The following is a 13587-nucleotide window of genomic DNA, read 5'->3' as shown; positions in this document are numbered from 1 at the left end:
TGGATAAATGAAATTTCTGGGAAAGCAATTTATTTCTACTCTAAATATGTATACACAGAGACAGTACCACATGTTTTAATACATATATATATGTATTATATTTATATATATAATAGAAACATACATAGGACTAACCTACTTATTTTTTTAAAATCTTCTGAGTGCTTCCTGATACCACTCCCAAAAAAGTCTCATTAGTTTAAAGCTACAAAAGAGCAAAGAACCATACTGTTTGAAAGAAAAAAAAGAGCCAGAATTCATATGCTAAGTCCCATCATAAGCAACCCAAAAAGGAAGGAAAATAATATTATTAAATTTCCTTCCGATCTCTTAACTGAATTCTTTCAAGACATACACATGCCTGCTTTTTTTGTTTTGTTTTTGCGGTACACGGGCCTCTCACTGTTGTGGCCTCTCCCGTTGCGGAGCACAGGCTCCGGACGCGCAGGCTCAGCGGCCATGGCTCACGGGCCCAGCCGCTCCGCGGCATGTGGGATCTTCCCGGACTGGGGCACGAACCCGTGTCCCCTGCATTGGCAGGCGGACTCTCAACCACTGCGCCACCAGGGAAGCCCCACATGCCTGATTTTTTACACGAACTGATATGAAGACAAGCAGAAAGGTCAATGTTTTCCAGTTTAAAAAAATCCGTTCACCTTTAGCTATAAGCAAACACTAGATTTCAGACAAAAAGGACAATTTAATAAAACTTTGGAGAAAATCAAATTGAAAATTGCTTTGTAAGTGAGGAGTATTCTGTTTTTATGCTTGTAAATTATATAGGCCACAGAAATGCCTGTTCCCCTGACACTTCCAGAACACTTGTACTATTTTTAGATATATAAGGTAAATAGTAATATAATAATGTAAGTAATAAAAACAAAGTCATCTTTAATAAGTCATGATAATTTACCTCTGTCGGATGGTTTAAAACATATAAGGGGCAGGAGTGAAAGTTGGGAAGAAAAAGATAAATCAAGTCAAAATACTATACTTTTTTTAAAAAGGGGTTTTTTTAGTTTGTTTTTAAATTTTTAGTAGCTCAAAACAAAATAAAAGGTGAAAGAAAGAGAGAAGAAAAATAGAGAGAGAAAGGAAGGAAAAAAGGAAGGAAGGAAGGGAGGAAGGAAACTAGAAAGAAAGGAGAAAACATGGCATATCTAACAGTACTTAGAAGCTACTGGATAAAATTATCTAGCCTTGTACCTGACAACCGTAGTCCAAAAGAAGCTGCAGTATATCCAAGTTTTCGTTTTCAATAGTTATGGTAACAGCATTTCTCCCAAGCACATCTACGCAATTTATGTTCAAGTCACCTGAACTGTTTTCCTCCAAAATCTTTTTAACCATATAATAGTCACCTAAATAACAATATACAAACATAATTTAATATCCATGACATATTAAATAAGAATGACTGTAAAGAAAACTTAGCCTGTTGATTTAAAAGATTAAAAACCGTAAACTCATTTTTGTATATGGAAATGTGCAAAGAAAATGTGAGCATTTCCTTGCTGAAAACTTATACCCTGATAAAAGAATATGTACATCAGTTGCAAACATAAAAAGTAGAAAAAATTTAAATGTACAGTTTAAAATCAAAGTTGTTTAAAATTCATAACTGATTGATTATAAGGAGTAGAACTTTCAGAAGATATTTAAAGTAATAAAGAATGTCTAAAAACATAGACTGCGTGCTAGGAAAATAAGATATAAGCTTAAAGGATTTAAGTTATATATCTCAAATACATACATACATTTAATTGTTAAATGGTTAAAAACGAGATCTAGTAATAAGTGGAGGATGTTATGAAGAGGTTTTACAGGGGAAAATACTTTGGAAAAGCAGGGTGAACGTGTATATGCTTGCGGGTATGTAGAGTAAAAGGGAAAGATGTCCAAAATTCCTAGTCTCCTCCCCACTCTCCACACACACACACACACACACACACACACACACACACACACACACACACACACACACACACACACACACACACACACACACACAATCTCATTAATGAAGCTGTTTAGATTAAATAACGACAGAATATTCAGCTCACAAAACTCTTAAGCAAGACTATGACTAATGCTGGTAGAGGCCAATGTCAGAATATTTCAAAGCGAAATTTGACCTGTCAGGATTATGCAGATTAGCTTCTGCCTCATTCTACCCCACTAACAAAACAGCTAACTCATGGGGTGAAATGAGAATAATTATGGAGGTAATCATTTTCACAGAGGGCCCACTATACTTGTCTGCTAACCAGCTGGTGCAGCAGGTAAAAGGGGAATAAATCAAAAGAGAAATGCTAATGGAGAAAGAAAGCAAAGTGGGTTTTGTTTTATTTCATCTTACTTTTTAAACATTCAATGAATAAATGATTTTAAGTGACTTGCAAATATAGCTGTTCCTTGGAAGTCTATGAATAAGAAACAGGAAAAGAACAATCAGAGTGGAAATCAGAAGGAAAAAAAATGATTTCATGATACAGAAAGAGAAAATTCTAAAACTGGACTAAATGAGTGAATAACAAAGAAAAGTAACAGATTTTTTTGGTTAAAATTTCAAATAAATTATGCTATTATTTTTAACCAGTGACTTTAAAGTCCCCACACATCTTGGAAGATGTTGAATGGTAGTCTTCTTGATGGTGTATTTCCTTAGTTCCCTCAAGAAGAATACTAGTCACAAAAAGAAATTATTTCCTCATAGAACTACTAATTAGTATTTAGACACTAATGCTCCATGGCAAAAAACTTATCAAACACTTCACAAAGTTGAACCAATATGAACATGCAGATAGATCAGTGAAAACTTATCACTAATACGGGAAAATAACTTTAAAATCTTATTTCACGTGAGTTGATTTCAATATCTTCGTTGTAGGAGAATGCTACCCATAAAAACCCTTGCTCTATTTTCTTTGGTTTCATGATGTGTCTGGGTGAGGATTAGATTTTATTTATCCTGCTTGAGAATCATTAGGCTTTCTGAAGCTAAGGACTATGCCCTTCATTCATATGCAATATTTTCAGCCATTCTCTCTTCAAATACTGCTTCATCCCCTTATTTTTTTTTCTCCTGTTGGAACTTCTTTAGACATTATGTTAGATTGTCCCATTCTAACTTCTTTGTCTCTAAAGATTTATTTTTCTTCTTTCTCTCTCTCTTTCCTGCATTCTGGATAACTTCTTCAGATTTCTCTTCTACTTATTCCTCCTTCAACTATTTCTGCTGATTATTCATTAATTTTATTTTTAATGACTACATTTTTTATTTCTCTAAGTTTTATTAGATTCCTTTCCAAATTTTTGATTTACTTCCTTATGTTTTAATTTCCTTATTTTAAGCTTTTTGTCATTTTAAACATACTTATTTTATGGTCTCCATATGATAATTATCTAGGTCTTAGGGATTTAATCCTATTCGTTGTGTCTATTGTAATAATAGGTGACTGTCTTCTGAATTTTTTAATTGGATATTGCAAACTCAACTCCATGCAGGTTAACTGTGGGAAACTAGGCAGCCTCGTTTGAAAGCTTGTCCCACCAAGGATGTTTTGTTTGCTTCTTCCAGATAACTCAGAGGTTTTGCTACCCTATGAATCCTTTTTATACTAATTTCTCAGTTTAGGTTTTCCCAGATCAAGTAGGTAATATTAATTTAAACCCCAAGCCAACAAGAGGCAGGAGCATAGTTACAAGTTCTTAGGGAAGTCTTATTTGAAAGGTTCTTTGTAGTCTCCCTGTGCTGATGGACGGGTTCTTTTCCTCATCTACCCCTTTTGCTAAAAGTGTAGTCCTTTAAGGATCCTGGTTTCATGTTTAGATGTTGTTCCAATTCCCCCACTTTGTACAAACTCAAGGCTTTGTAACCTGTTTCCACAAGTGCATTAAAATTCAAATCCCAACAATGCCCAGACTAATAACTCTTGCTCCCATCCACGGAGCAGTCAAATGTCAACGCACACACTCCTCTGTTTTTCAGTCTTTTCTTTATGTTTGAATCTGTTTTCCTTACTTTCCTGAAAGCTCAGCTGTTCACTTAAATGTATGTTTATTATATTTTATCTAGCATTTCTAGGTGGTTTAAAACAGAAGCGTTTTCAGATTATTTAGTCAGCCATATTGCTAGAGAATGAAAAGTATAGAGAGCTGTATACATATAATTCTTATAAAATTGTATAAATTTCACATACTGCAAATGGTCAAAAACAACGGCTACACATTTTTAAGGTTTAGATTGCTGTTTAAAAAGTAATTGTACTGCAAATGTCAGATTCTACAGCTTTAAGGTTTCAAACACTATTCCCATTACAGTTAGGGGGCTATACAAGGAAAAAAAAAACCTTATAAATCAAAACCAAATAAGTAATTTTCATCCTTAAAAATAAAAATTTCCACCCTGTCACGGTTGACACATTCACGCAAATGAACAATTATAAACTATAGTCACAGAACCTATAGGAAACCTAGACTGGAAGGAAAAAGAAACCTTTTTGATCAGTTCTACCAGTATCCAAATTCAACAGCAAAACTTCTCAGTCCCCTCTCCAGAGTATCTCCCATACTTATCCACTTGTACCCATGTACACTGTAACCCCCAGTTCAAGACACCATCATCTCTCTCCTGGACTCTGCATTAACGTCTTTACTGATACAGCTGCCTACACTCTAGTACAGGGGTCAACAAACTTTTTCTATAAAGGGCCATATTTAGGTTTTGGGGGCCATATCATCCCAGTTGCAAACACTCAACTCTGCTCTTGCAGCACCAAAGTGGCCACAGACCAAATGTACACGATGAACTCCAATGTGTTCCAAAAAATATTTATGGACACTCAAGTTTGAATTTCATATAATTTTCAAGTATTATGAAATATTATTCTTGATTTATTCCCAACCATTTGAAATGTAAAATATAAAAATCATTCTTAGCTCACAGGCCTTCCAAAAACAGGTGGTGGGTGGATTTGGCCTGTGGGTTGTAGTTTGCCCACCTCTACTCCAGCACCACCTCTTTAATCCACTCTCCACCCAGCATTCACAGTGATCATTTTAAAATTCAAATCATATCAGGTTTTCAATCCTCAAGATTTTTTTTGTACGCGGGCCTCTCACTGTTGTGGCCTCTCCCGTTGCGGAGCACAGGCTCCGGACGCGCAGGCTCAGCGGCCATGGCTCACAGGCCTAGCCACTCCACGGCATCCCGGACCGGGGCACGAACCCGTGTCCCCTGCATCGGCAGGTGGACTCTCAACCACTGCGCCACCAGGGAAGCCCAATCCTCAAGATTTTTAATCACACTTTAAATGCCACAATCTTTTCGTGGCTCACTAAGCCTTATGGGACCTGGGCCTTGCTATCATTCTGCATTTACCTTGTTGCCACTCTCCCACTTACCCACTATGATCTTTCTACACCAATGTTTCCCAAACTGCAGGTTGAAACCCATTAGCAGTCATGAAATCAATGTAGTGAGTCCTAACCAACAATTTAAAAAAATGTAATAGTATATAAAAATACTGTTGTAATCCCATGGATCCTTAGCAACAAATTCACCCTGGCCAACTGTGATATAGTCACCCTGGCCAACTTGAGAAAGACAGTGGAGATATGTTATAGTATCAGTGAAGAACCGCTAATCATCTTTTCTTCATTGGCATCTCATTTTATTTTCTGACATATGATGGTAAATTTCAGCATCACTGAAATGGGAGTATTAATGTCGGTCAGTTTAATTTTATAGTAACCAAATTTTCAGTTAGTTGTGAAGTACTGGAGAATTTATCTGTCAAAAAATCTGTGAAGTTTTTCAAACCAAGTTTATCTAACAAACTTTTTGACTATGGCAACTGCAACATTCTTATTGAACTATTACTAAAGACACTTAAAACAGAAGATTTTATTATTAAGAGGAAAAAGAATGATGAAGTAAAAAAATACAAAGCCATGATCAAATTCAATTGTTGGATCTGGAAATATAAATAGTGACAATACTGATTAAAATGTTAACTCTACAGCAAACTTCAAATTAGTCTGAACCAAATACTAAAAAGAAAAAAAAAAACACATACAAGACTTTTAGAATGAAGACAATTTAAAATGTAGTTTTACCAAATGTGCAAAACCCAATATTTATCATAGACCCCAACATGTTTGTAATCACATTGTTGTGGATGAAACCTTCAAAATTAGATACTCAGAAACATGGCATGCTGAGATGTCCATAGTACTCTGAATATTTTTGGAAAAAGACAATTATTACTATAATTTCTTAGCCATTTATGTCTGTTAATTAAGACTATTAGTGATAATGAATATCACCTGGCAAAAGAGCAGACACTGCTGCAGGAAAAATTATACTTATATCATAGAAGGTAATGCTGATTTTTTTAGAGTAAATTAGTTTATAAATTAAAAATTATTAACATATTCTTGAATCTATTAGAAGCAATGTTTACTTTGTAATTAGAGTCTGGTATATGACTTGAGATCTAATTCACAGTGATGTTACAAGTTGTATAAAACTTTAGTTAATATCAGGTATGCAGTAATACAATTTCATAAAGGATTTATTGTGTTGCTTAAACTTAATCTCACATACATTTAAATTATACATATTTATAGAACTGAAAAAGTACACTATGGATCAATATAAATTAAGCTACAAAAAATATAAAAGTATTAGTGATGGAGCAACAAATATGACCAGAAAATAAACATAGGAGTTTTTTGGGTTTTTTTTTTAATTAACAGAAGCTATTAATAACAGTGCTGATCACCACTTTATAGGTCACAAAGTTTTGGCATGCAAAGAAATTCCACTGAATCTCATAACTATACTGATATGGTATTGGAATTCTTTTAGTCCTGTTAATTTGTTTAGGCTCTTAAAAGTCACTACTTACCTCTTAGTGATAGCTTTTGAACTCATTACATATTAAACTACTAATCCTAGATCTTAAACTTCTTAGTATCATTAAATTTGGTGGTCAGTTATAAGGAAGATATTTCTAACACTGGAAGCATGGAAGAAGAGGAATTATTCTTAGGTTGCAACAATACCCATACAATAAAATTTAATCTTTTAACACCCTTCCCCAAAGTTTATAATATACTAGGTAAAGGAGTTTGGCTTGGGTTACATTTTTTTAACTGCCCAGATAAAAGACTGACTGCATACTAAGAATATCCCATCTTCCAAATCATAAATAGGCCATTTAAGTTAAATTGAGCATTTGTTTCTGCCCTTCAGACAGATCTATTAGGCACAAACATACTTTATTTCCCTTACTGCTCCTCACAAGAGCACAAGAGAGCATCTCCACTACAGAAGAAGGTACTAAAGGATAGGGATGTAGTCAGTTATTTCTTGATAAAGCACCTTTCTCCAGTGTCCTAACAAAATTAACCTGATATATAGTCAGATGATGAATTATAGAAAAGAACAGCAAGTTAAAAATGAAATAAAGAAGCACACTTCTGTAATCACTACAAAGAAATGCCAGTATTATACTACTATGAAGCAGCTAGCTGCTCAATGATTAGCCTCTTATAATAAAACTATCCACCAAGATTCTGGTGATTTAAGAGTCTTTTTTGTTAAAATAAAGATGAACCATACACTATGGCACCACTGGTGATTGGAAAAACTCTCCTGTACAAAATACTTAAATGCTTAAATACTAATGACAATTTGTGAAATGCCTGTAGAATTTTGTATATAGTACCCTCTTTACCTCTCCTTTCTGCAAAGTTTTCTTCCCTCACAGCACATATACCTCTTAACATTAGGTGTCCCTTGTCGACATAAAACTTCTTGGCAGTACCCAGTACTCTGCACTTTTTCTTCCCACGGCCATCCTCTCCAACCCCAGACACTTCAAAATCTCTTTTCAAATAGCTGTTTTTAAAAGTCCCATTAAATATATTAAGTGCTATTAAAACAACAGCTTAATATTACTTCTCCCAGAAATGTTACCCATTTCAAAAGCATGCTAAGCCAAAGGTATGCAAAGTTTAAGCAGAATCCAGGCATCAAAGCACCCTCCATACAATGCAGCAAATCAATACCACAAACGTGACACAGATCTAGATTATCAGACTGAGCCTGACAATAAAGGTGAAATTCAGCTCTCTCCATCCCTCCCCTGACTCCATGCTGAAATTTCAAGAAGGGCCTCCTGACTTATTGCAAATCAAATTTCCTGAAAATGTTCTTCATGAAAAGTTGGCAGGGACTGAATCCAGACTGAATCCTTTCATCATTTTCCTTTTCTACACAAGAACTGATTACTGATCATCAGCAAATTAAGGGTTTAATACTAAAGCTACCATCTACTCAACAGTCACTTTCAAAGAGGTGAATCAACAACTATATTTAGCTTAGATGCTCCCTAAATAAAGGTATTAATTCTTTCTCCAGCCAGCAGGTCTGAAGTTAGACCCCTGTCTCCCACAAATAAAAGTGGCTCATTACCATACTAATTCTCAGTGTGAAAGGAAGAAGACTTGGGTGGTAAGAATCACTGCTTAATATTCCATAAAACAACACTCTTGTTTCAGCTCTTGTTTCAATTAACCTTTACCTCTGAATTGCAGCATTCTACGTCTAAAAAGAATAGGTGTACTTTCTGAGAATTTTATGTGGGGTGGGGGGCCAGACTTAGCTTTATATAACTGGCACAGGAGCCTTCAATTCACTTTTTCTTCTAAATTTTATGAAAAAGAACCGATGTTACCTTTGAGATGATTCTGACCCACTTTCAAGATCAACAATAGCCACTATTAAGTGGCCACTACCTGGATCTGCGCTTGCCTAGATCTACTGGACTAATAATTTACATAAAAGCTAGCTGTACACACTATAAAATCAAACTATAAAATCGTTTTCTTTCCTTTTTTCTTTACTCCTTAATCTGTACACACCTTTCAAAGGGTCACCCATCCACTAACACATAACCCCATCTCCACAATTTTTGCTTTAGGAATTCTCCTTAAGTGGAATACATTACGGACATTTTACATATGTAGTGTAAACTTGATAAATGAAAAAAGGATGAGAAACATAGATGTTCTAGAGTGGATCTGCTCGTGTGCTATTAAAGCTTTTTACTTTTATTGGATAAACATAATCCATGGAAACCACAGTTAATAAAACATTCACAGAGAGCAAGTTTAATTTCCAATTAGTAAGTCCAAATATGGATGTGTCTTTTCTAACACAAGTGATTTTCATTCATTCAACTACAACTACATCAAAACTTAGTGGTTAAGAGTACAGGCTCAAAATAGATCCTAGTTCTACTACTAACTAATGTAACCTTGGACAAAGTAATTCTAAAATTTTGCTAAGCCTCATTTTCCTCATTCATAAAATGGGGATAACAACATCTGGCTCATGGGGTTGTGAGGATTAAATGAAATCATCTATGAAAAGCCTATGTACTCTACCCCAAAAGCTGTCTCAGTCAACGTTTGCCATTTGGCTTGATGAAAGCTCCAAAGCAATAGTGGCAACTATAGCTACTTCAGGAAACTTTTCACTTTTAGATTTGGTTTGGGTAACGCTAAAAAAGGTTTAACAATATTAGTGAATATAAACGAGTAAACAAAAAAACTGCTATAACTCAAATATATTTTTTTCAGCATAAATGTATACCATAAGTACATGTAAGAAATAAGCCATTTTTCCAAATCTAACTGAAGAATTCATTTCAACATACCTGAAACAGAAAATACCTATTTAATCTCACTTGTTAAAAAATGTTTTAATTTATACGGGGGAGAAAAAGCATGCATATTTACTTTCCACCCTACCCCCAAAAGCCAAATCTCTCCAAGGATCTTAATGATGTTATAAAAGGGAAACTGACGAAGAAAGACTATCAAGGCTATTTCAACTGGCACTACTGGACAGGTTACAGAACTGTCATACATTCAAACTCTTTTGACATATGTCATGCAATAATCCTAAATATACACACCATACAAGTACTTATTCGAGCTATGTTCCATGATGACATTCCTCTGTCCTCAGTTTAACAGATATATTAAATTGCCTTTCTTGACATAATTTCTGTTTGCTTTAAAATAACCATAGCTCAGAAGCTGGGGTAGATGGAGCAGCCACTTACTAATGCTAGTATAACACAATCTGTTCCCTTCCTCTCTCAGAGAATTTTTGAAGGAAGAGAACTCAGACTATCCACTCTAGAAATACTAAATAATTTTACATAATCCACAGACAATGATATTTATGAGGTTATAGACATATATTCTATGTTTCTTCACATTTCCAAGACTGTATGAACCTGTCCATGGTGGACTTTCACAAATGCTTTCATAATATAATACTACTACATAAGATCATAAAAGGACTCATGATGGACAGGGGTGGACTTTGTTTATACATCAATGTGTTTTCAAAAAGTTGTGTAAATAAAATCCTATCTCAAAGCAGTAAAAGTGGTTAAGGAGGCTGTCATTTATTAAAAAAAAAAAAAACACATACAAACAAAAAAATCCTCTGTAGTTAATCTTTTCACAGTGTAAGTTGCCCTTTGGGTTTATGATTTGGAAGTTTGCATGATCCTAAACATTTTTCCTAAGCAAGCATGGCCACTGGAAGGCAAGCTGAATAAATTTAGAAAGAGAAAATTTACAGCACTTTTTTACACGTAGGAAATAAAAGCAGTCTTAGGGCAATCAATTTCCCATTCTTTTTATTACATTCATCAATAGAAAGCATGCTTAAGTGAGGAGACTTTGTTATGGCCATAAAAGTGATCGATTTCCAGATTTTTTTAAAAAACGAAAACACATTAAATATATTCCAATTTTTGCCCTGTAATTATTTTGCACTACCTTTATTTCCCAAAGACGTCTGAGGAGCAATAAACCTTCCTCTCTAATAAAAAGCATGAACAAAGTTGTTCCATAAATTTGGAGAAACTCTGAAACTTAGGCAGAATTTCTCCATAAAGTGCTGTCTTTATGTCCATCTAGGATATTGACATACCTAATGCCATTCGACAGTCACTGAACACCAAGGCACCGGGTGGCTGGAGTTAAATAATACAAGTAAGGTTTTAAAGAAAAAAGAAAACAAAACACCAGCTGAGAGCCCATAAGCAGGAGGAACCTTAAGCAAGGACATGGGATTTTTTTCGTACTGAAAGGTCCAAAACTAGACAAAACCTCTGGGCTTCCAGAAAGAAAGAACTAAAGCCCCATGCAGGAGACCAGGTCATTCAAGTGGTCAGTAGCGCAGGTGAGGCTGAAACCCTAGGGTCCCGGCCCCCACGACGCTACCTGAACACCTTACCGCACGAAAGGAGACCACGGGCAGGGCCGCCGCCCCAGGTGCGGCGCTCGGAGGGCGCCACCCGCTGCTGCTCCCGCCCGACAGCTCTGCACTCACAAGGCAGAGGCGGTGCCGAGCAGCCCGGCAGGTGCAGCGGGCGCGGCGCGAACAGACGCTCGGCGCACGAGGAAGAGGGAGTGCCCCGAGTTGAGGCTGGGGAGAGGATGAGGGGTGTGAAGGACACGGGCATCCAGAAGCAGAGAAAGGGGCCTAGCTCTCACCCTTGTCGCACGCCAGCAAGAAAAGCTTCTCATTCAGGGTGTTCTCCTCCTTCACCTCCCGCACATCCTTCAGCGCCATCACCTCGTTCGGCGACGAAGAGGAGGATGGGGAGGAAGGCAGGGAGGAGGAGGAGGCGCCCGAAAGGTCCGTACTCGGGTACAGGGCCGCCATCATCGCGGCCCATGAAAGGGGCAGGCCAGGAGACGGGGGCGGGGCCCCCACCAGCCCCGACCCCGACCCCCGGCTGGAAAAGGGATGAGTCGTTCCCACGGCCGCCTCGGCGCGCGGCCCGTTGGCCCCGAAGGGCGTCGCCTCCCCACGGAGCCAGCACTCGCCCTCCACCGACAGCCCCAAATTGGTGGCGGCGCATGCGCGGCCCCGGGGCCAGCGCCCCCTCCCCAGCCGCCGGCGCCCAGGCCGAGCAGGTCCGCGACCGTCCGGGGACGGCAGAGTGGCCCGCGCCAGGGCGGCAGCCGAGCGCGGGGCCGTGCCAGGAGCCGCTGGGGCCGCGCGGGGAGCGGCCCGGCCAGAGTGGAGGACGAAAATCGGTGGGAAGGGCGCTCCAAGAGGCGATTCTGCACCAGCCGGGCTCCAGGGCTCTGGAAACCGCCAACCGAGCTGCACCCAGAGATGTTCGCGGCTCTCCTCACGTCATCTTCCGCTCGGTGAGAGCGACGACCACGGGGCGGGCTCTGTGGTGGGCGGGACCTGGGGCGGAGGCGGAGTCCGCGAGCGCACCGCCCCCTAGAAGGCTTGCCGCCTAGAAGGCTTGCAGCCTCGAAGGAAAAGGCGAATGGCCGGATGTACCCTCTCCGCAACCAGGTTGCAGGTTCGAGGTAATTTCCCCGCCGTCTCGGGCTGCACACAAGTTAAACATGCAGCGGGGTGGGTCACTGAGCCTCTGATGACTTAACGATTAGTCGAACCCTCCCCGCCCCGCCGTTGAACTGTTGAATTATTGCATATTCCTTTGTCCTCTGCCTAAACCAGAAAGGACCGGGCCCTCGCCACGCCACCTGTGTTCATCTGTGTGTAATTATGTCGGGCTAGCTACGTAATTGTTTCTAAAACTGTATTAAAAAGAAAAAAACTCCTTTGTGATATAAAATTGCCATAACATTTCTAGTATCATACATTTATTCGCATGTAACCATTGGATAAGCACATCATTAGGATCTACTCTACGTCATACTCCTTACAGTGGTTTCTTGTTCATCTCCACGTTTATAACTCAGATTTTAGAAGATGAGTGTTATTTAAGCAAAAGCTAACCGAAGTGCAGTAAGTGCTACTTCCTTGAATATTTTTTTTGAATTAAGCTTGTATTTAAAGCAGATTCTTGCAACTTTAAAAGCTGAGGGAGGGGGACTGGAAATTGTATCTCGAATAATTATTGCTTTCCACAGCCAACTGTGCAAAAATCTAAATTGCACCCATAGTGCTTAGCTTTTTAAGGCAATACATAAATTTACTTGAGTACATGTATTTGAGAGAACTTCCTATTCTGTTCAGGTTGATTTGTTCCATCGCTGTCCCGGCCAACTCTAACTCCCAAATTTCCTAAGTATATCTTTCTCATCATTCACAGCGCTCTTTCGATCTTCTCTAAGAGGCCTTAGGTAGACAAGATTGCCCACCTTTCCAAACATTTTTATGTGTTTACTTCAAAACAGTTATCTATTAAATCATTTTAGCTTTTTCTTTCTTATCTCTAGTAGATCATAAATCTGCCCCATTCTCTAATGTTTAATACAGTTCTAAGTTTGTGTATTTAGTGGAATGTCAAAATTGCTCATTGTAAAAAAAAAAAAAAAAATTGCTCATTGTAAATCTGTGGCCAGTGAACGGAGTGGTACCTATTTGGGTTTATGGACACTCTTTGTAGTCCAGTAAAATATTTTTCTCAGTAGCAGAACAACTCTAACCCAGGCCCATCCAAAAGTTCCAGAGTGTTTAAGGGTCAAAATTCAGATGGCTCAGAACTATAGAAACCA

The 13587-nt window shown here is 38.2% G+C and overlaps 1 protein-coding gene across 2 annotated transcripts in view; it reads right to left on the bottom strand.

Annotated features, from left to right (window-relative positions):
* TRPC1 (transient receptor potential cation channel subfamily C member 1) overlaps positions 1 to 12231 on the bottom strand; it is a 63995-nt gene extending 51764 nt beyond the window's left edge. The window contains exons 1-2 of one of the 2 annotated variants that reach the window (XM_027091609.1): positions 11593 to 12231; positions 1207 to 1361 (exon numbers count right to left, since the gene is read on the bottom strand). In XM_027091609.1, the coding sequence (XP_026947410.1) occupies positions 1207 to 1361; positions 11593 to 11767 (330 nt within the window). In that variant the 5' untranslated portion in view covers positions 11768 to 12231. The remainder of the gene's footprint in view (positions 1 to 1206; positions 1362 to 11592) is intronic. The other variant, XM_027091610.1, reaches the window with a different exon arrangement.
* Positions 12232 to 13587: the final 1356 nt, after the last annotated feature.

The sequence above is a fragment of the Aethalodelphis obliquidens genome, unplaced genomic scaffold (assembly GCF_003676395.1).
Source record: "Aethalodelphis obliquidens isolate GAN/ISIS:26980383/991018 unplaced genomic scaffold, ASM367639v1 scaffold72, whole genome shotgun sequence".
Classification (NCBI taxonomy): domain Eukaryota; kingdom Metazoa; phylum Chordata; class Mammalia; order Artiodactyla; family Delphinidae; genus Aethalodelphis; species Aethalodelphis obliquidens.
The sequence above is the reverse complement of the archived record's forward strand: the minus strand, read 5'-3'. Positions and strand labels throughout refer to the sequence as shown.